General features: G+C 35.7%; 2 protein-coding genes across 2 annotated transcripts; both read left to right on the top strand.

Annotated features, from left to right (window-relative positions):
• Window positions 1–6593: 6593 nt before the first annotated feature.
• Window positions 6594–7522, top strand: OR5H2 (olfactory receptor family 5 subfamily H member 2). Its single transcript, XM_031027419.2, is given in 2 exon segments — window positions 6594–6906; window positions 6909–7522. Coding segments are annotated over 2 exon segments (924 nt in total). The 5' UTR covers window positions 6594–6596.
• Window positions 7523–22936: 15414 nt separating this feature from the next.
• LOC102747364 (olfactory receptor 5K1-like) lies at window positions 22937–23929 on the top strand. Its single transcript, XM_031027423.2, has one exon. The coding sequence runs from the start codon at window positions 23000–23002 to the stop codon at window positions 23927–23929; it is 930 nt and encodes a 309-aa protein (XP_030883283.1). The 5' UTR covers window positions 22937–22999.
• The last annotated feature ends 463 nt before the right edge of the window (window positions 23930–24392 follow it).

Genomic DNA, 24392 nt, shown 5'->3' with positions numbered 1-24392 from the left:
CCACTAGGTGTTGTGACTCTTTTTTGGTTGCAGCAGAGGCCAGATGCAACAACTTATCTTTCACCTCGGAAAGGAAATGTCCACATGCCCTATATCACTGACCCCCTAGGAATTTCACTCAAGTACAGGGTCTCCTAATTTTTCTTTAAGTAGGCGCCATGCCCAATGTGGGGTTTGAACTCACAACCCTGAGATCAAGAGTTGCATCGTGTATGGACTGAGCCAGCCAGGTGCTTCGAATATTGTTGGATTTATTTCTCACCATCTGTCATGCACATTTCTTACCAAGAAGCATAGAACAGTTGCTACTTCTTGATCACTGGTATCAAACATCATAATGCCATGTGTGTAATGGGCCAATTTGATATCTTTGTGAGAAAGAAAGGCAATCAAGATTCCTGAGAAATATTTGCACATCATACATCTGATAATGACTTGTACTTGTATATATGAAGAATTCACAAAACACACTAATTAGAAAATAATTAACTCAAAAAATTAACTCACTTAAAGAATTGGCCAGGATTTGAACACATAGCTCACCAAACAAGATATAAAGATATCAAAACAGGACATAAGAAGATGCTTTATACAATGTGTCATCAGGGAAATACATGTGAAAACCACAATGAAATACCACAACACACTTGTATAAATGACCAAGAGAAGACTACTCGTACTAGAAGCAGCATCACAGACCTTTTGTGCTTATGTTGAAGCCACCTCTGCACATCAGCCTGCTTATTCCACCCTTCCTCTAAGTTTTCAGAATGACATTAATTTTATCAATGCTGTTTTCCCTCCTCTATTTTGGCTTTCACAAGCAAAATGATAAGGAAGCAAAAAAATTGATTAATCAGTCTGCCAAAACAGATGTTGTTTGCTCTCCCCTAGCTGCCAATCAAGTCCCATGTGAAGGTTGAACATTTTTCTACTCTTCAAATATCAAATCACAATGTCACAAATAAGTATATTTTTATTTTTCTGAAGGAAAGTTCATTGACAACTTACTTTGCTAATACACAAAAGGCAAGCCTGAACATGTTACCACCATGTTCAAAACCCCTTGTTTCCTTTAAGTTGGGGTAAAAAAACAAAATCTCTGAACTAGCTTCCAAAGGCATGAGTGATCGCACTCATGCTGGCCTCCCCAGCCCCATCTGGTTACTTCCAGCTTCTCCCTTTTTACTCTATCACACTGTGCTTCTCCCATGATCTGCGCTCTCTGAAAATCCAGACCCTCCAAGGACAAAGGCCTTGTGGATGACAAAAGCCCAGAGACAGCAATCACCATGTTAGAAATGAAGACCCTCAGGCCCTACCCAGACCTTCTCACACAGAATCTGCATTTTAACAAGATCTCTCTCTGGGAGATTCACAGACATTAAATTTTGAGAAGCACTGAGCTATGGCACCTCTCACTGTGGTTCTTTATCTTTGTTTCCCTTTTCACTTCCCCTGACCTTTGCCTACTAAGATTTTTCATCAGATTTCAGCTTCAACTGTGGAGTTCAGGTCTGGACTGTGAGCTGCAGTCTGGAATGTGAGCTGCAATTTCTGTGAGAAGGACAACTTTCCTTGGGGTTGGTTCCTGTAGGGAATCTAAACTCTGGCCTCAATAAAATCATGTATGATTAGCTCAGATAAGAACATATTAATCAAAGCACTCAGAGCAACACCTATTTTATAGATAAACTGGTAACATTTCTGGTGGAAAGCAGTGGCATAAAGTGCCATTTCTGGCGGAAAGCAGTGGCATAAAGTGCATTTTCTACTGTTGCAGCTAGAACTGTATACGTGACACGATGTTTATGATCTCGCAGCCTGTAATGCCCGATGGGACTCCTGGACTTCTTGTACAGATTCAAATCTGCAATGCCCAGAAGAACAGCTTAGTTTTGTCCTAAAGGGAACCCTTGGGTGCTATTAGGGGAATTTTAGCTCTTCATGCCTTCCTCTTCTGGCAAAAGCAAACAGTTGTTCAATTGGTTGACTCTTGTATTCAAGGCAAATTTATATAAACAGCATTTTGCTGAGTTTGGTAAATGAAGCCTCCAAAATGAATCAGTGTCCAAAGAGTCGCTGCCTATGTTATGGTCATTCCAGTGCCACTCTAGTTTTTTCTACTTTTGAAAGCCTAACACTTTGAAGCGATTTCCTCAGATCTCTTATAAGATATGGGTAAGACAGAAATTATTATTTTTTTTAAAGATTTTATTTATTTATTTGAGAGAGAGAATGAGAGAGAGCACATGAGAGGGGGGAGGGTCAGAGGGAGAAGCAGACCCCACGCTGAGCAGGGAGCCCGATGCGGGACTCGATCCCAGGACTCCAGGATCATGACCTGAGCCGAAGGCAGTCGCTTAACCAACTGAGCCACCCAGGCGCCCCAAGACAGAAATTATTTTTAAAATATTCATTATTCTTTATATATAAAGTTGAAATACTGTTAAGTTTATAATAATTTCATATTGGAATTACACATACCAAAAAAAAAAAACCAGGTGAATAATGTAAAGCAAATAGTGAATAAGTTATATATTTTATGTTTATAGCCATAATCTAGATAAGCAAAATAGCTCTGAGACTGAATTAATCTCTTTAACAATGTTTTATCATCCCTTAACATCACTATAATGACTTTATAAGTGTAGTGAACTAAAATGTAAAACATTTAAAATTTAAACTGCATTTAAGCATCAGGGCTTAAGGATTCCTACATAAATCTTCCTGGTCATTCTGATTAAAAGGTCCATTTTGTTTAACTGATCACATTTTCTGATTAAAATTTTTAAGGTAAGCCACTTGTATATTAACTCTATCCTTTATCCCACTTCTGATAATAATTTTTTTGATATATATATATATATATATTGCAAGAAATAGGCAATAAGTGTCCCCTTGTAGCTCCAGCATTTATGCCTTGGTAAGTACCACACACAAATTGAACTTGAGAATTTTCAATTGTTTAGTGATTTGGGATTGCATGGGAAGAAGTCCTTTCCAAATAAATATGCCTTTAATGACTGCAATTACTGGCTTTGATTATCTATGTCCCTTATACTTCACTCTGGTTTTTGGCTCAATTTTATTCTGCTAAGAAAACTGATGGAGAAAAAGTGCTCTCAAGTAAAACCAGCAGGATTTCTACAAAAATCAGTTCTAGTCACTATAATAAAAAATATAAAGCAATTTTTAAATATGAATGGAACTATCAGGCAGTGCTAGTATATATATATATATATATATATATATATATATATGAACAGCACAAAGTTTATAAAGTTAAACTGAAAAACTCTTGCATACACATATTCTATAGGAAAATACATTTGGAAATTTGAAAAAGAGAAAAAGAAAAGATTCCAATGTTGACAACTTTAAATGAAAACCAAAGTTAAAATAAACATTTACCCCCAAAACTCTCTGGGCCTTTCCTATTTTGTTGTTCATAGCCTTTCCCTGATGTCCGTCCTCTTTTTTCTCTGTAGTCTTTCTCACACTTACCCATCCATGTGTCTGTTATTCTCTGCCTATTTCTCTTCCTTCATCTCCTGATCTTTTTTTTTAATTTTTTTATTATTATGTTCAATTAGCCAGCATATTGTACATCATTAGTTTTTGATGTAGTGTTCAATGATTCATTAGCTGCGTATAACACCCAGTGCTCATCACAACACATGCCCTGGAGTTCAGAGTTTCTCATAGTTTGTCTCTCTCTCTGATTTCTTCCCTTTCAGTTTCTCCCTTCCCCTGTGGTCCTCCGTGCTATTCCTTATGTTCCACATATGAGTGAAACCATATGATAATTGTCTTTCTCTGCTTGAATTACTTGACTTAGCATAATCCCCTCCAGTTCCATCCACGCTTAACTGACTGTCACTCAGGCGCCCTCTCCTAATCTTTTCACCAACCTTTCTCCTTCTTCTTGTCTCCTTTCTCTTCTTGATGTCTTCCTTTCCATTTCTCTCTTTTGAAAACTTTATTAAAACAATATTAGGGAAAAATGTTCTATTTGTCCACCCACAGCAGACATCTAACAACTATCCTCCACATTCTTGGAGTATTCGATATCGTTTCCCTGCTCACTGTTGTGCAACTTGTTTCACATTCACTGCTCATTATTCTCTGGCCTCAACTGTATCATATGATGGAAACTGCTCACACTAAAGCCACTAAAAATCTCTTAGTTTCCATGCTCAGTCACACCTGTTCACTCCTTGTCCTACTAGAGCATTTATTTTAAAGTGATTGGCACCATAACTTTCTTTGTTTTTCTTGAGTATCTTCCTCTCTTTATGTTTGTGACACTCATCTGTTCTGTTTCCTTTCTCTTCTTGATCATTCTGCTCTGTATCCTATCCTGGTCTCTCCCTGTCTTTTATTGCTTGCAGTCAGAACTATTAGTTTCAACAAGAAAATATTTTTTGGAATGGAGTCTAATATAGACATGCTGGGAGATTAAAGGAATCAGCTGGGGAAAAAATGGGCAGCAACAGAAGGAAGCAAGGCAGTCTGTCAACAGCAAAAATCATGTCCCAACACTGGCTCCATGAGGGCTGCTGTTAGCGCTGCTGTGTGGGAATGCCACTGTTCACACTGACAGAGTCATTGGTGTGGGTGCAGGATGCATTTGCTGGAACCTTCATATCGCCTTGGCTGCCTTGGCAACTCAAATTCTCTTTCCCTTCTCCCTTTTTCTCCCTCACTCCAAATTCCAAATCCAGTGTAGATGGGTTTCAGTTGCCAAACTTACATTGCAATTCCCCTCACTGTAGTTGTTAGAGCAATAGGAAGGTCAATTGTAGCTCTTTTGGCTCCTAGAGTGGGTGGTAGACTGCCTGGCTCCATGATTATGTGGTAGAAAGAGGATTGGCTATCTAAAAATGACATATATCCTCCATAACCATGTTAATATACTTTGTCAGTTTAGTTCCTCACCCTTCTCTTCACTTTGTGTATTCTCCAATAGATAGGTCATACATAAGTATGCCTTGAGCTACCCCACTGACTTCCAAGTCATTGTATGTAGTAGACTTATACTACAAAGTATATACCACATGGATGTTCAGAGGACACTCTCTCTACAAACTGGCACTGCATCCTAATTTCAATGATTTTTTAAAAATTTGAGTACAGTTGACACACAATGTTACATTAGTTTCAGGTGTACAACTTAGTGATTTGACAAGTTTATACCTTATGCTATGCTCACCACAAGTGTAGCTACCATCTGTCACCATACATTGCTATTACAATATTGTTGACTATATTCCTTAGGCTGTGACTTTTATTCCTGTGACTTATTCATTCCTTAACTGGAAGCCTATATCTCCCACTCTCCTTCACCCATTTTGCAAATCCCTCCACCTCTTACCTCTCTGGCAAACAAGTTGTTTTCTGTATTTATAGGTCTAATTCTGCTCTTTGCTTGCTATTCATTTTTTTAGACTCCACATATGAATGAAATCATACAGTATTTGTCTTTCTCATTCTGATTTATTTCTTTTAATGGAGTAGCCTGTAATAGCCTATTGTGTCAAATGGCATGATCTTATCCTTTTATTTTTATTAACAGCTATAAATAATAAAAAATGTATATAAACACACACACACACACACAGACAACATCTTGCATATTCATTTGTCTATAGATAGACATTTAGGTTGCTTCCGTATATTTGTCATTCTAAGTAGGATGCAGTAAATGTAGGGGTACATGTACCTTTCAAATTAGTGTTTTCATTTTCTTTGGGTAAGTGAAAATCTACCCAATCACCAGGTGTCTCCTCTATTCTTCACTGACCTCCCCTTCACCTCCAATGTGTCACAGAAGTGGTGTCTCTACATTCTGAACTCTTCCATCTCTCTTTTCATCTTCCCCATCAATCCCAATGTCATTTTACCCATGGACAAGCCATGTGACACATATTTGAATCACTTGGGAAGCAAGTGTAAAATGCAGATTATTAGATTTCATTCTTGACCCACTAGATCTAATTCTAAAGAAAGCCTCACGATCTATATTTTGTACAAAAGTTCCTCAGAGAATTCCAAGTTTGAGAACCAGTGGACAGTAGTAACATCTTCCTGTCTAGTATTCATGACCCGACTTCACCTCCCTGCAGCCTATTTTCTACACTACTATATATTCATTTTAAAAAATCTTACAGCACCACTCTTTTTCAGTGCATGTTTCTTTCCTGATGAACAATGTTCAAGATTCTTCACATGCTATTCAACTCATTTTATTGCCCAGGTTCTTCAAGCTTCTTTCCCCTTCTTCCTACATCCATGTCCTAGATACAGAATTTCCCTTTCATATTCAATCCTATCCCATAAATTTAGCACTTACATACAATGTCTTTCATTTTCCCAATTCTGTTCATTGTGGAACATTTTAAAAATTGAAATAATTGCATTTATTTCCAAGCCCCCCCAACAATTCCATCTATTACAGAGGTAACACACAAAATTGAGAGGGTATTTCTGAGATGCATAATTTTATTTCAACTCTCCTCCCTATATTTCATGTTATAAATTGAATGACTTTTTGTTTTCATTTAATTTCATTTCAGGCAATACCCAGTGAGGACATGGAAAAAGAAAATGCTACATTGCTGACAGAATTGATTCTCATAGGACTCACATATGAACCACAGTGGCAAATCCCCCTGTTCCTGGTGTTCTTGGTTATCTACCTTCTCACTATTGTGGGGAACCTTGGTCTGATTGCTCTCATATGGAATGACTGTCAGCTTCACATCCCCATGTACTTATTCCTTAGGAATTTGGCATTTGTGGATGCTTGGTTATCATCCACAGTATCCCCCAAGATGCTGGTCAAGTTCTTTGCCAAGAGCAAGATGATCCCTCTCTCTGAATGCATGATACAGTTTTTTTCCTTTGCAGTGTAACCACAGAATGTTTTCTGTTGGCAACAATGGCATATGATTGCTATGTGACCATATGCAAACCATTACTTTATCCAGTGATTATGTTCAATGCACTAGGCATCCAGCTGATGCTTTTGTCATTTTTAGGTGACCTTCTTCATGCCATAATTCATAGTTCTTTTTTACTCAGATTAACCTTCTGCAATTCCATCATAGTACATCACTTTTACTGTGATATTATACCATTATTTAAGATTTCTTGTACTGACCCTTCTATTAATTATCTGATAGTATTTATTTTCTCTGGGTCAATGCAAGTCTTTACCATTTTGACTGTTCTTGTCTCTTACACATTAGTTCTCTTTACAGTCTTAAAAAAGAAGTCTCTACAAGGCATAAGGAAAACCTTCTCTACCTGTGGAGCCCATCTCTTATCTGTCTCCTTATACTATGGCCCCCTTCTCTACATGTATGTGCACCCTAGATCTGCACAGGCAGATGATCAAGATATGATGGACTCTCTATTTTACACTATTATAATTCCCGTGTTAAACCCAATGATCTATAGCCTGAGAAATAAGAAAGTCATAGATTCACTGAGAAAAATGTTAAAGAGAAATCCTTAGTATTCATAGAACATCTGTTCTTCTTCCATTAGAATATCATGAAATGTGCAAATTAGATGTTGCTATGTGTTGATTAGTGTTCAAAGGTTTTGGCAGTTATAATTGCCCTAGCGTTCAAATGACTTAAGGTGGGACTACAAATAATCATTTTTAAAAAAGATTTTATTTACTTATTTATTTGAGAGAGAGAATGAGAGAAAGAGAGAGAGTACACGATAGGGGGGAGGGTCAGAGGGAGAGGCAGACTCCCTGCTGAGCAGGGAGCCTGATGCGGGACTCAATCCGGGACTCCAGGATCATGACCTGGGCTGAAGGCAGATACTTAACCAACTGAGCCACCCAGGCACCCCCAAATAACCATCTTAAATATGTGTATATATTATTGAAAAACAGAGAATTTTATTCAAGTTTTCTTCATGTCATACTAAAATAATTAAGAAAAATATTTTACATGTTTTAATGTTTTGAACATGACTTCATAAATGCATTAAACACTGTAATAGTGTAATTCCTCTGAAAAAAATTTGAATTTGAGTCTTTTACAGACATATAGTTGTGTAGCTTGAAGCCTCACATCACATTTCACTCCACAGTGGGGTCAGGTTTGTGTTTGAGTGAACAGAGGCAAAAAAATATAATGAGTGATCCAATTACCGTCTACCCCTGTCCTTCCTCTCACCACTGGTTCCATATACAGCCCTGCTGATACCTCTAAGGGTCATACACTAAAACTACTCACATCAGTCATTTGTTATATTCTTGTTACTTCTACATCCTGTTGATATTCTTTTATTTCCCAAACATTTCTGTCAAACTCTTCTTCATAAACAGAAGTCTAAGTAATATCCCTCTTGAATAGATTTACAAGGATTGTCATATTTACCTGATCATGTGTATATATAGCATACGTATCTAGAGCTCTATATATGAATATGTGTATATTTAATGTCCATGTACATGAATGGATTACATAAACACATCTACATCTATATATATATCTATATCTATATTACCCTGCATTTGTGACCCTGGTAGTATTTGAGGTACTGCCCAGTGAAATCTTGATTTGACTCTGAAGTCTCTTTCCTCATAATTCTTCTACTGGACCCTGTGTTTTACCCCAAATAACTTACTGAAAGCCTTCTGGACACCTTCTTTTGATATATGTTCTTGTTCATATGGTTTCTCCACATAGAATGCTTCCTCAAGTGTGCCTATCTTCATGTACAATTGAAATGGTGTCCTTTCTTCAAGGTCATTCTTAAATGTTCCAGCTTCCTTGATGCATGTCCAGATTACATTGAAAAAGATAAAAATGCTCACTCATTTGAAATATTGCATATTTTATTTATTCTTTTAGGCCACTAATGGCCATATGTAATACTGAGTTTTCATCTGTAAGCTTTTTTATTTTTTATTTTATTTATTTTTACTTTTTTAAAGTTTTTATTTTAATCACCCAGTGCTCATTTTAAGTACACTCCTTAATTCCCATCACTTATTTTACCTCCCCTCCCCAACCACTTCCCCTCTGGTAACCATGAGTTTGTTCTCACTAGTTATTAACAGTCTATTTCTTAGTTTGTCCCTCTCACTCTCTTCCCCCTCCACTCTTTGCTTATTTGGTTTGTTTCTTAAATTTCACATATGAGTGAAATCATATGGTATTTGTCTTTCTCTGACTTATTCCACTTATCATTATATGCTCTAGCACCATCCATGTCCTTGAAATGGCAAGATTTCATTCTTTCTGATGTTTGAATAATATTCCATTGTATAGCTATATATATATCAATATACCACAACTTCTTTATCCATTCATTGATTGATGGACACTTGGGCCGCTTCCATATCTTGGCTATTGTAAATAATGCCCTTATGAACATAGGTGTGCCTGTATCCCTTTGAATTAGTGTTTTGTTTTCTTTGAGTAAATACCCAGTAGTGCACTTGCTGGATCATATGGCATTTCTATTTTTAACTTTTTGAGGACGCTCCATACTCTTTTCCACAATACTACACCAGTTTGCATTCCCTACCCACCTCCAACAGTGTAAGAGGGTTCCTTTTTCTCCACATATTCACCAACACTTGTTTTTTGTTTTTTATTTTTTATTTTAGCCATTCTGACAGGTGTGAAGTCATATCTCATTGTGGTTTTGATTTGCATTTTGCTGATGAATGATGATGAGAGCCTTTTTATGTGTCTGTTGGCTATCTGTATGTCCTTTTTGGGAAATGGCTGTTCGTGTCTTCTGCCCATTTTTTGATTGGATTATTTATTTTTTGGGTGTTGAGCTGTAAAAGTTCTTTATATATTTTGGAAACTAACTCTATATTTGATGTGTCATTTGCAAATATCTTCTCCCATTCTGTAGGCTGCCTTTTAGTTATGTTGATTATTTTCTTTGCTGTGCAGAAGCTTTTTATTTTGATATAGTCTCTGTAGTTTAATCTTGTTTTTGTTTCTCTTGGCTCAGGGAACCTATCTAGAAGAAAGTTGCTATAGCCTATGTCAGAGAAATTACTGCCTGTGTTCTCTTCTATGATTTTTATGGTTTCAGGTCTCACATTTAGGTCTTTAATCCATTTTGAATTTATTTTTGTGTATGGTGTAAGAAAAAGGTCCAGTTTCATTCTTTTGCATGTTGTTGTCCAGTTTCCCAACACCATTTGTTGAAAATACTTTTTTTCCTAACCACATTCTTGCCTCTTTTGTCAAAGATTAATTGATCATATAATTCTAGTTTTATTTCTGGATTTTTCTATTCTGTTCCATTGATCTATGTGTCTATTTTTATGCCAATACTATACTGTTTTGATCACTACAGCTTTGTAACATAACTTGAAGTCTGGAATAGTGATGTCTCTAGCTTTGCTTTTCTTTTTCAAGATTTCTTTGTCTATCCAGGTATTTTGTGGTTCCACACAAATTTTAGAGTTGTTTGTTCTAGTTTTGTGAATAATGCTGTTGGCATTTTGATAGGGATTGCATTAAATGTGTAGACTACTTTGGGTAGTATAGACATTTTAACATTTGTCCTTCCAATCCATGAGCACGGAACATCTTTCCATTTCTTTATGTCTTTAATTTCTTTCATTAATTTTTTTTTAATTTAAATTTTAGTTAGTTAACATGCAGTACAATATTGGTTTGTGGAGTAGAATTCAGTGATTTGACACTTACATACAACACCCAGTGCTCATCACAGTGCCTTCTTTAATACCCATCACCCATCTAACCCATTCCTACCTTCTACCTCCCCCCCATCAACCCTCAGTTTGTTCTCTATAGTTAAGAGTCTCTTAAGGCTTATTTCCCTCTCTCCTTCCCCCACCCCCATATAGTCATCTGTTTTGTTTCTTAAATTTCACATACGATTGGCATCATATGGCATTTTTCTTTCTCTGAGTGACTTATTTCACTTAGCATAACACATTTTCTCCATCCACAACATTGCAATTGGCAAGATTTCATTCTTTTTGATGGCAGAGTAATATTCCATTGTATATACATATATATGTATATGTATATATATATATATATATATATATGTATATATATATAGCACTTTTTCTTTATCCATTCATCAGTTGTTGGACATATGGGCTCTCTCCATAGTTTGGCTATTATTGATAATGCTGCTATAAACACTGGGATGCATGTACCTCTACAAATCTGTATTTTTGTATCCTTTAGGTAAATACCTAGTAATGGAATTGTTGGATTATAGGATAGTTCTATTTTTAACTTTTTGAGGAAACTTTAAACTGTTTTCCAGAGTGGCTATACCAGTTTGCATTCCCACCAACAGTGCAAGAGCGTTCTGCTTTCTCCACATCTTCACCAACACCTATTGTTTCTCGTGTTGTTAATTTTAGCCATTCTGACTAATGTGTGAGGTGGTATCTCATCATGGTTTTGATTTGTATTTCCCTGATGATGAGTGATGTTGAGCATCTTTTCATGTGTCTCTTAGTCATCTGGAGGTCTTCTTTGGAAAAGAGTCTATTCATTCTTCTGTCCATTTCTTAATTGAATCATTTGTTTTTTGGGTGTTGAGTTTGGTAAGTTCTTTATAGATTTTGGATACTAACCCTTTATCAGATATGTCACTTGAAAATATCTTCTCCCATTCTGTAGGCTGCCTTTTAGTTTTGTTGATTGTTTCCTTTGCTGTGCACAAGCTTTTTCTCTTGATGAAGTCCTAGTAGTTCATTTTTGCTTTTGTTTTCCTTGTGTCCAGTGACATGTCTAATAAGAAGTTGCTACAGCCAAGGTCAAAGAGGTTTCTGCCTGCTTTCTTTTCTAAGATTTGATGGTTTCCTATCTCACATTTAGGTCTTTCATCCACTTTGAATATGTTTTTGTATATGGTGTAAGAAAGTGGTCCAATTTCATTCTTCTGCATGTTGTTGTCCAGTTTTCCCAACACCATTTGTTGAAGAGACTGTTTTTTTCCATCGGATATTTTGTCCTGCTTTGTCTAAGATTAGTTGACTATATAGTTGTGGGTCCATTTCTGGGTTCTCTCTCTTCTGTTTCATTGATCTGTGCATCTGTTTTTGTGCCAGTACCATACTGTCTTGAACACTGCAGCTTTGTAATATAGCTTGAAATCTGCAATCATGATGCCTTCACATTTATTTCTTTTTTCAGGATTGCTTTGGCTATTTGGAGTGTTTTGTGGTTTCATAAAGATTTTAGGGTTGTTTGTTTTAGCTCTGTGAAAAATGCTGTGGTATTTTGATAGGGATTACATTACATGTGTAGATAGCTTTGGGTAGTATAGACATTTTTTCAATGTTCTTTCAACTCATAAGCATGGAATGTTTTTCCATTTCTTTGTGTCCTCTTCAATTTCTTTTATAAGTGATCTATACTTTTTAGAGTACAGATATTTTACCTCTTTAGTTAGGTTTATTCCTAGGTATAATATTGTTTTTGGTGCAATTGCAAATGGGATTGATTCCTTGATTTCTTTTTCTGCTGCTTTGTTATTGGTGTATAGAAATGCAACAGATTTATACACATTGATTTTCTATCCTGTAACTTTGTTGAATTCATGTACAAGTCCTAGCAATTTTTTTGGTGGAGTCTTTCAGGTTTTCTACATAGACTATTATCTCATTGCAAAGAGTGAAAGTTTGACTTCCCCGTCTATTTGGATCCCTTTTATTTCTTTTTGTTGTCTGATTGCTGAGGCTAAGACCCTCCAGTACTATGTTAAATAGTAATGGTGAGAGTCAACATCTTTGTCTTTTTCTGACCATAGGGAAAGGTTCTCAGTTTTTCCCTACTGAGGATGATATTAGCTGTGTGTCTTTAGTATTTGACCTTTATGAAGTTGAAGTATGTTCCATCTAACCCTACTTTTTGAGGGATTTTTTCAAGAAAGGATGCTGTATTTTGTCAAATGCTCATTCTGCTTCTATTGACAGGATCACATGGTTCTTATCCTTTCTTTTATTAATGTGGTGCATCATGTTGATTGATTTGCAAATATTGAACCACTCTGCAGCCCAGGAATGAATCCAGCTTGATTGTAGTGAATAATTCTTTAATGTACTGTAGAATTTGAAATCTTAGTATTTTATTGAGAATTTTTGAATCCATGTTCATCAGGGATATTGGCCAGTAATTCTCCTTTTATTGGGGTCTTTGGTTTTTGAATCAAAGTAATGCTGACTTTATAGAATGAGTTGGGAAGTTTTCCTTCCGTTTCTATTTTTTGGAACAGTATGAGAAGAATAGGTATTAACTCTGCTTTAAATGGCTGGTACAATACCCCTGGGAAGCATCTGGCCCAGTTATTTTGTTTGATTTTTGATTTTTGATTACTGATTTAATTTCTTTGCTGGTGATGAGTCTGTTCAAATTTTCTATTTCTTCCCTTTTCAGTTTTGATAGTTTGTAGGTTTCTAGGAACTTGTTCATTTCTCTCAGGTTGTCCAGTTTTGTTTTGTTTTTCACGATTTTATTTATTTGAGATAGAGAGAACCAGCAGGGGGAGGGGCAGAGGGAGAGGGAGAACCAGACTACCTGCTGAGCAAGGAGCCCAGCATGGGGCTCAATCTCAGGACCCTGAGATCATGACCTTAGCCAAAGTCAGATGATTAACCGACTGAACCACCCAGTCACCCCCTAGGTAATCTAGTCTGTGGACATATAAATAGTGTTCTCTTACAGTTGTTTGTATTTCTGTAGTGTTGGTTGTGATCTCTCCTCTTTCATTTGTGAATTTATCTATCTAGGTCCTTTCTTTTTTCTTTTAGATAAGTCTTGCTAGGGGTTTATCAATTTTATTACTTCTTTTGAAGAACCAGCTCTCAGATTCATTAATCTGTTCTGTTTTGTTCCTTTGTTTGTTTCTATATCATTTATTTCTGCTCTAATCTTTATAATTTCCCTTCTGATGGCTTTAGGCCTTATTTGCTTTTCCTTTTCTAGCTCCTTTAGGTGTAAGGTTAGGTTGTGTATTTGAGAATTTTCTAAGCAGAAAATCAACAAGAAAACAATGGCTTTGAATGATACACTGGACCTAGTAGACTGAACAGATAAATTCAGAACATTACATCAGAAAGCAGCAGAATACACATATTTTTTAGTTCGCATGGAACGTTCTCCAGAATAGATCATACATTAGGTCACAAATCAGCCCTCAACAAGTACAAAAAGATCAAGAGCATACCATGCATATTTTCAGACTCTAATTCTATGAAACTTGAAGTCAGCCACATGAAAAAAAATTCGGAAAGACCACAAATACATGAAGGTTTAAGAACATCCTACTAAAGAATGAATGGGTTAACCAGGAAATTAAAGAAGGAATAAAAGATATGTGTGGAAGCAAATGAAAAAGAAAACAGGACAGTTCAAAACCTTTGGGATGCAACAAAGGCAGTCCTAAGAGGGAAGTATATTGCAATACAGGCCTCCCTCAAGAGGCAAGAAAAGTCTTGATTTTGTATCCTGCAACTTTACTGAAATGATTTATCAGTTCTAGCAGTCTTTTGGTGGAGTCTTTTGGGTTTCCTATACAGAGTATCATGTCATCTGCAAATAGTGAAAGTTTTATTTCTTCCTCACCGATTTGGATACATTTTATTTCTTTTTGTTGTCTGATTGATGTGGATAGGACTTCCAGTACTGTGTTGAATAAAAGCAGTGAAAGTAGACATCCTTGTCTTGTTCCTGACCATAGAGGAAAAGCTTCAGTTTCTCCTCATTGAGGATAATGTTAGCTATGGTCTTTTCATAGACGGTGGTTACTATGTAACGGTATGATCCCTCTAAACTTACTTTGTTCAGGGTTTTTATCATGAACGGATGTTTTATTTTGTCAAATTCTTTTTCTGTGTCTATTGAAATGATCATATGATTCTTACCCTACTTTTATTAGATGTGATGTATCACGTTGATGGATTTGCAAAAACAGAACCATCCTTCCAAACCAGGAATAAATCCCACTTGATCATGATGAATGACTTTGTTAATATATTGTTGGATTTGCTTTGCTAGTATTTCGCTGAGGATTTTTACATCTATGTTCATCAGAGATACTGGCCTGTAATTGTCTTTTGTTGTTGTTGTTGTTGTGTCTTTATCTGGTTTTGGTATCAAGGTAATGCTGGCCTTATAGAATGACTTTGGAAGTTTTTCTTCCTTTTCTAATTTTTGGAATAGTTTGAGAAGAATAGGTATTAACTCTTCTTTAAATGTCTGGTAGAATTTGCCTGTGAAGCCCTGTGGTCCCGGATTTTTGTTTGTTGGGAGTTTTCTGGCTACTGATTTAATTTCTTAGCTGGTATTTGGTTTGTTCAACTTTCCTATTTCTTCCTATTTTAGTTTTTGTAGGTTATATGTTTCTACGAACTTATCCATTTCTTCTAGGTTGTCCAATTTGTTGGCATATAATTTTTTATAATATTCTAATCTTTTTTATTTCTGTGATATTGTTTGTTATTTCTCCTCTCTCATTTGTGATTTTATTTATTTGGGTCTTTTCTGTTCTTTTTCTTGATAAGTCTGGCTAGAGACATCAGTTTTATTGTTTTTTCAAAGAAATAGCTCCTGGTTTCATTGATCTGTTCTAGTGGGTTTGTTTGTTTGTTTGTTTGTTTGTTTGTTTGTTTTAGCTTCTACATCATTTATTTCTACTCCTTTTGCTGGTTTTAGGTTTTGGGTGTTGTTCTTTTTCTAACTCCTTTAGGTGTAAGGTTAGGTTATTTTAGGTTTTTCTTGAGGTAGGCTGTATTGCTACAAACTTCTCTCTTAAAGCAGTCTTTGCTGCATCCCAGAGGTTTTGAACCACTGTGTTTTCATTTTCATTTGTTTCCATGTAATTTTAATTTCTTCTTTTATTTCCTGGTGGATCCAATCATCTTTAGTTCATGTTATTTTACTTCTATGTTATTGTGGTCTTTCTATAATTTTTCTTGTGGTTGGCTTCTAGTTTCATAGAGTTGTGGTCAGAAAAGATGCATGGCATGATTTCAAGTTTTTGAATTTGTTGAGGCTTATTTTGTGGCCTAATATGTGATTTATTCCAGAGAATGTTCCAGGTACACTTGAAAAGAATGTGTATTCTGCTGTTTTAGGATGAAATATTCTGAATATATCTGTTAAATCCATCTGGTCCAGTGTGTCATTCAAAGCTTTTGTTTCCTTGTTGATTTTCTGCTTAGATGATCTGTCCATTGCTGTATGTGGGGTATTAAAGTCCCCTAGTATTATTGTATTTTTATCAATGAGTTCTTTTTGTTTGTTATTAATTGTTTTATATATTTGGTTGCTTCCAAGTTGAGGCCATAAATATTTACAATTGTTAGATCTTCTTATTGGATAGATCCCTTTCTTATGATGTAGTGCACTTCTTCATCTCTTGTTACAGTCTTTGTTTTAAAATCTAGTTTGTCTGAGGAGTGCCTGGGTGGCTCAGTTGGGTAAGCATCTGTCTTCAGCTTGGGTCATGATCTCAGGGTCCTGGGATCCAGCACTGAGCCAGGCTCTCTGCTCAGCTGGGAATCTGCTTCTCCCTCTTTCCCGCTCTCTCTCTCTATCTCTCTCAAATAAATAAAGAAGTAAATCTTAAAAAAATCTAGTTTGTCTGATATAAGTATGGCTATTCCAGCTTTCTTTTGACATCCATTTGCATGATGAATGTTTCTCCATCCTCTCATTTTCAACTACAGGTGTCTTTAGGTCTAAAATGAGTCTCCTAGGCAGCATTAGATGAGTCTTCTTCTTCTTTTTTTTTTAATCCATTCTGTCACCCCATGTTTCAGTTGGAGCATTTAGTCCATTTACATTCAAAGTACTTGTTGATACTTATGTATTTATTGCCATTTTATTACTTGTTTTTGGTTATGTTGGAAGATTTTTCTGATCCTTTCTTGTTTTTCTCTCACAGTTTGCTTGGTTTTTGTAGTGATATCTTTAGATTTCTTTCTCTTTATTCTTTGTATATTTATTAGTGGTTTTTGATTTCAGTTTACCATTAGGTTAGTAAAATACCTTCTGCATATAGGAGTCTATTTTCAGTTGATGGTCATTCATGTTTGAGCCCATTCTTTACTTCTCCCCATGTTTTATGTGTATGGTATCATATTTTACATCCTTTTATTGTGTGAGTTCTCTGACTGATTTCTTTATAGAAGTAATCATTTTTACTGCTTTTTTGTTTTTTTACCTTCATACTGTCATTTTTGGTTTTTCCCTCTAACTCAAAGAGTCCAATTTAATATATCTTATACATGTTAATCTGACTAATTCCAGCTCATGAAGGCAATTCTGGCCTCTTGGTCACATATTGTCCCAAAGTTAGGAGCTTTTCCTCTAGCAGAGTTTATAGCAGAGCAAGAAATTATTTTTTGAATAGTTTATTCTCCTGCAGAGAACAAAGTCTTGCTTTGAAATCAGAAGAGTATATGTTATGATTTTCCTATTAGAGTTTTCCATAAACTCTAATACTGGATATTCTATATCCAATTTATTTCCATAAACTCTAACTTGGATATTTTTTAATACTTTTAGTCTGCTGAGTCAGTGTGGACCTGCTGAAGAGCCCTTTCTTGTTCTGGGAAGTATCTGTGTATAGTAGCATTTCAACTTTGTAGGACATTAAGAGATATTTGGAAATAAATTCAAGAATTGTTGTATCATAGGGTGCCTGGGTGGCTCAGTTGGTTAAGCGACTGCCTTCGGCTCAGGTCATGATCCTGGAGTCCCAGGATCGAGTCCCGCATCGGGCTACCTGCTCAGCAGGGAGTCTGCTTCTCCCTCTCCCGCTCCCCCCTCTTGTGCTCTTTCTCTCTCTCACTCTCTCTCTCAAATAAATAAATTAAAAAAAAAAAAAGAATTGTTGTATCATAGTGCTAAGCTACAATTTAATAAGCCACATATCACATTTTTTCTGAATAGGATTATTATTTAATTAATAATAGTGTTAGTGGGGGGCGCCTGGGTGGCTCAGTTGGTTAAGCGACTGCCTTCAGCTCAGGTCATGATCCTGGAGTCCCTGGATCGAGTCCCACATCGGGCTCCCTGCTCGGCAAGGAGTCTGCTTCTCCCTCTGACCCTCCCCCCTCTTATGTGCTCTCTCTCATTCTCTCTCTCTCAAATAAATAAATAAAATCTTAAAAAAAAATAGTGTTAGTGGGGAGTAAACAATGTTTGAATAGTATTACTACATAAAACTAAATATTTTAATACCATTTCTTTAGTCTAATTCTTTTTGAATTTTTCTTGTTTTATAATACATAATATTTTAGTCTAGTGGTGCATCTACCTAATTTGTAGGTAAGAATATATATATTTAGAACATACTAAATGATCTTATTAATATGAATGTACACCAAAATGATTTGAAACATCTCCTCTAGCAAAGCCATCAGCAGATGAAAGAGTGTTGAAAACACAAGAGTAGATGAGATAATATGGGGAAAACTCCAGAATGAAATAAGACAGAGGTCAAGGATACAATCATAAAGAAGCATCATTCAGAGCAAAGAGGGAAACATGGCCCAGCATAAAAGATTGAGATGGAGCAATCAAGAAGACAGAAGCAGAGAGGATTACCATAAGAAGCCAGAGAAGACTTTCATAGTACCAAACACTACACTTGATTAGGAAAATAATTACATATTCTTAGGGGTTGGCATTTAAATTTGGTTGTGGCCTTGGAGATAGAGGGTTTTAGTGAATTGGCAGAGCAGAGAAAATAAATGGGAAGGAATCAAATAGGACAATTTCCAATCTATTTTCCCATTCCTTTTATATTACCTCTTGCGTTCTCCTTTTATCATGTATGAATAAGCCTCAACCACTCTAGTTTACTGTCCTTTTTTAAAAATTAGGTCTGGATCTTTTAAGTGTCCACGCTTTTTTACATGCTTCCCTCAGTCTACTGCTTTTCCTCATGTTCTTCACCAATTATTATCCTGCTTATCCTGTAACATTATCTGAAATTATATTTCCATTGGGAAACCTTTCTTTCTTCCTCTACGTCACCGTTCACTTCCCTCACTATATTTTTATATAACATGTGTACACTTTTTTAATTACAGTCTAAATTGCACACTAGTTAGCAATGTAAGTGCCTTTCTTTCTCCCCACTAGATGATGAGCTTCTTGGCAGGAGTCATATATAAAAACTAAGAACTTATCCTTACCATTTTCACATCCTGTGTACACATTCGTCATTATCTTTTCCAATACCCTGCATATTGAAAGTACTTGATAAAAGTTGAACAGAATGGAAATTTTAGCAATTAATGCAGCATGTATTGAGGATCTAGCTCAGTTTGTTGTCACGATCTCAAAAAGAATCATGACATGATTGATGACTTAATATTTAGTCAAGACTTTTACAACCAAGATACAGATGAGTCACACTTGATACAGTGGGGAATGCATTATAAAAGCAGTTAAGTATCATGTAAATCAGGAAAAGAAAAAATCAATTCCATTGAAGGACCTAGGAAAGTCCTCTTGGAGGAGATCTGATTTGAGCTCAAGGATGAGTACTATTGAGATAGAAGGAAAGAGAGAAGGAGTTTTAGATGAGGGAAACATTACAAGCAAATTAGCTGAAGCAACTGCACAGAGGGGCAGGGAAGGGATGCACATGGCCATGTGCCCTGAGGGAAGAGGAAGAAAGCAAAGTGATAGAGAAGACACAGGCTGACTGGAGCATCTGTGAATACCAAAATAAGAAAAATGTACTTGGGGGCGCCTGGATGGCTCAGTCAGTTAAGCATTTGTCTTCAGCTAGGTCATGATCCTAGAGTCCTGGGATTGAGTCCCAGAGCCCCATGTCCAGCTCTCTGCTCAGCGGGGACTCTGCTTCTCCCTCTCCTTCTACCCCTCCCTCTGCTCCTTCTCTCTCTCTCTCACTCACTCTCTCTCTCAAGTAAATAAGTAAAATCTAAAACAAAAACAAAAACAAGAAACCCTTAAAAAAAGAAAAATGGATTTGGTTTGAACACTAAGAGACCATTGCAAATTCCTGAGCAGTAATCATTTTTTTTATTCATTCAACAAATATTTTTTAAGCACTACAAAGTACCACAGTTCAAGGTGCTAGAAATGAAGGAATGAACATCACAGAGAAATCCCTTCCCTCTTCTGTCTATACTTAATGGGAGCAGTCAGTGGGCAACAAGTGACTGATTATAGACATACTCTATGTATAGTATTTTTATTAAATTAAATTTTATTAAATATACAGTTATTTATATGATTAGTGGAGTGAAGGGGGAAAACAGGGTAAGAGAGATAAAGGAATTGGGGGTAACTGAAAAGAACAGAGAAAACTCAGTAAATCATATGTGGGGCTAAATGGTAACAGCAAAGTTTCCATGAGCTTTTTTCAATACATGGGAACAAATTCAACTCAGAGTGAAGGAGTTGATGAGCCTAGGTAACCCTACCACACCTTTTGGTCTCCTCTCTAAATGCTAATCATCTTTCATAAACCATATGAATTTCTCCAGTAACTGTCCAAACCAACCTGAGACTCTCTTCTGCTCATTTTACATTTTATGCACAGGATAATGAATAGAATTGTAAAAATGATGTCAGTAACATAAGAATCAGCAAAATGATCACCAAATGACCTTAGTGGCTTTAGTGAAGGTCATTTACTTTAACCTCATTGTCTCACAGGTCATCTTTAATTTATGTCACATAGTTAATATGTTTTGGGAACTGAATCTCCCCATAGAAATACACTGATGTCATTGTAGGGAAGTCCCATAAGCATTTGATGGAAAAATTTAATTTTTCATTGTAAGTAACATAATTATTGACACTGACCTATTAGCAGTCTCCTAGATTTTCATTCTTTTAATCCCAAATGTTTCTGAGACCAAAATTTATATCCTGAAATTCTATGAGACTTAACAAAAGCAGCAACAACAACAACAAAAACAAAGTGATGTTATAAGACTCTTCTCAGAGCATTCAGGTAAAGGAAATATTCAAATTTATTTTTACTTTTATTATTAGCATCCATAAATACTTATTTATCTGAATTATTTAGCATTTTTTCATTGTTCTCAGATTTCAACTTCTCACCTTTCTAGCTCTTCTCACAACTGAAGGCTATGGCAAAATAGCATGAGATTGAAACTCAGTTCATGCTGACCTTTTCTAATTATAAGGTACATTTTCAAAATACACAGGTAAGAACGCAGGTTAATTCTGTTAAATAATTCAGGCAAGTACATTGAAAGTTACTTCTAATATACCCAAATAATTAAATGACTTATATTTAATATTTTAAAACAAGAAAAAAATGTTCAGCCTGTGCCTTTATTTTGATGTTTTGATTATGGAAAAATAAACCCATCTTGACCATAGAATTTATGTAATTAGACACATTGGTCAAAATACCCTAATGGATCACTAAGTAATGATAGAAGATAGCCTTTGAGGGAAAACAAAATTCGTTCTCAAAAATCATATTTATTTTAAGACTTTTTTTATTTATGCATTTGAGAGAGAGAGACAGACAGACAGACAGAGCACAAGGAGGGGGAGAGTCAGAAGGAGAGGAAGAAGCAGACTGCCGGCTGAGCTGGGAGCCGTACATGGGGCTTCATCTCAGGACCTGGAGATCATGACTTGAGCCAAAGGCAGAGACTTAAACATCTGAGCCACCCAGACACCCCATCTCAAAAATGATGCTAAGACTTAAGATTTTTCTCTTTTTCTAAGTGTTATAAAACTAAAATATACAGGCAAGCTTATTTTTATTAGCTTTTAAATTACTGTGATATACTTCTGAAAATCTTATATAAGTTTCTTAGGAAACAGGAAAATAGTAGATGGGACAATTCAGATAAAAGAATGATACATAATTTTTTTAATGATACATTTTGAAGAATTTCCTTTATAGTCTGTTCTTCAAAATTAGCAGTCTCAATTTGCAGAAACCAAAGACGTCACGAAGGTTCAGTGGTAGTATACTGATAACATGTTCACCTATCTCAGGTCTTTGAAGCTAGGACTGGAATCAATAATTTTTTGTCTCTATAGCATTAAACAATTCTTATAAGAAGTATAAGTCATAGCTAAACTCAAATGTCTACAATTCTAATATAGAAACTTTGCATACATATACGAGAAAAAGCCATGTAGATTATATACAAGCAACTCTAGATTGTGTTGGGTGTATAGGATATGCTTGAGGATGCAGGAAGTGAAAATCAGTGTGGTCTGGGGGCATTTTGTTAAAATCTTCTTAAGTAGTGTTATATGTAAACTATGCTTTATGTAGAGAAGTATTTAGAAATCTGGGCAAAAAGCAGGAATGAAGGCATGGACAAAATCAGTTTTTATGAAATGGATGTAATAGCAGGAAAAGGAATGAGAGAGGTGAAAATACATAGATATTTATTTCCTTGGATATCCAAAGTAATTTTCTTTAAAGATGAAAGTCCTATTCTTAATCCTTCGTGATCTTCATACAATTCCAAAAATATAAATTTAACCTCTCTGTTGTATGCTATTTTCAAGCATTCATTCCACTGGGAGAGTATATGAAAATTTTTTGCTCAGCTAAAAAATTGTGTATATTTGAAACATGATGGTAAATTTATTTTAAGGATCTTTAATACAAAAACTGACACTGAAATTATTTGTCAACAAAGAACCAAATATGGGTATGCTAGATTTGTGCACTATTCATGCATGAATTCATAAAGACAAACCTTTTCCACTGTAAGCATTCTTCTTGGAATTATAAAAATATTCATGGGAATGCTGATTTTCAGAGTGGAGGTTATAAAGCTGACATTTTAGGAGAATGAGTATCTCCTACAGGCTTGTGTGCCTGTATCCAGAGATAGTAAGGGAAGTTTGAAGAAGCTCCTCTCTTTGTTGTAAAAAGAAAAACTTGGAAGGACAATTATACACACTCTAAATTAGAATCTTATATCTCCAGAATTCCTATCTCAACAGAGAAGGTGGAGATGACTGAGGATAACTACTCCTTGACAACTGAATTTATCCTCATAGGATTTACAGATCACCCAGAGTTGAAGAGCCTTCTGTTTGTGGTGTTTCTTACTATCTATCTGATCACCATGATGGGCAATCTTGGCCTGGTGGCATTGATTTTTATGGAGCGTCGTCTTCACACACCAATGTACATCTTTCTGGGCAACCTGGCTCTGATGGATTCCTGTTGTTCCTGTGCCATAACCCCCAAAATGTTAGAGAACTTCTTTTCTAAGAACAGAGGGATTTCCCTTTATGAATGCATGGCACAGTTTTATTTTCTCTGCCTTGCTGAAACTACAGACTGCTTTCTCCTGGCGGCAATGGCCTATGATCGCTATGTGGCCATATGCAACCCACTGCAGTACCACACCATGATGTCAAAGAAACTCTGCATTCAGATGAACACAGGGGCCTACATAGCTGGAAACCTGCATCCCATGATCCATATAGGGTTTCTCTTTAGGTTAACTTTCTGTGGGTCAAATCAAATTAATCACTTTTTTTGTGATGTTATTCCGTTATACAGACTCTCCTGTGTTGACCCTTATGTCAATGAATTGATGATATTTATCTTTGGAGGTTCAGTTCAAGTCTTCTCTATTACCATAGTCCTAATCTCTTATCTCTGCATCCTTTTCATGATTTTCAAAATGAAATCCAAAGAGGGAAGAGGCAAAGCCTTATCCACTTGTGCATCCCACTTTCTCTCTGTCTCAATATTCTATGGTTCTCTTCTCTTTATGTACATTCGACCACATTCAGTTAAAGAAGAGGATAAAGATATACCTGTTGCTATTTTTTATACTCTAGTAATCCCTTTATTAAACCCTTTTATTTATAGTCTAAGAAATAAGCAAGTAATAAATGCTATGAAAAAAATTATAAAGAAAATTTTATAACATTTTAAAAGAAATATCATCCCCTATGGAAAATTAACTTAAATTTGATCAAATGTTTTTCAAAATCATGGAGTATTGAGAAAGTGGAAAATGACCACTTTAACATAAAATATTCAATTACTAAAACATGATAGTATAGGAGTCAAATAAGTTAAGCAAGCAGAGATTCTGCTATGATGTATTCCAAAATCTAAGTCACTAGCTCCCAGCAAGAATGAACTAAATAATTATTCTTGAGGTCACAAACTGTGTCCAAAGAAATTAGCTAAACTATTAACTAATTATTTCAAAGGGTAAGAAGTTACAATTTTCAACAAATACAATAAATACTAAGAATAGAAGTCAGTATATATAAAGATCACCTCCATTTAATATTGTTGACAAATGTCTGGAATTCCAAAGCACAATCTTACAAACTCTGGCACTTTCCAGGTGCTCAAGAATTAATCCCTTCTTAAACAAA

The sequence above is a fragment of the Leptonychotes weddellii genome, chromosome 1 (assembly GCF_054177405.1).
Source record: "Leptonychotes weddellii isolate Sample4059 chromosome 1, ASM5417740v2, whole genome shotgun sequence".
In the NCBI taxonomy this organism is placed as follows: Eukaryota; Metazoa; Chordata; class Mammalia; order Carnivora; family Phocidae; genus Leptonychotes; species Leptonychotes weddellii.
The sequence above is the reverse complement of the archived record's forward strand: the minus strand, read 5'-3'. Positions and strand labels throughout refer to the sequence as shown.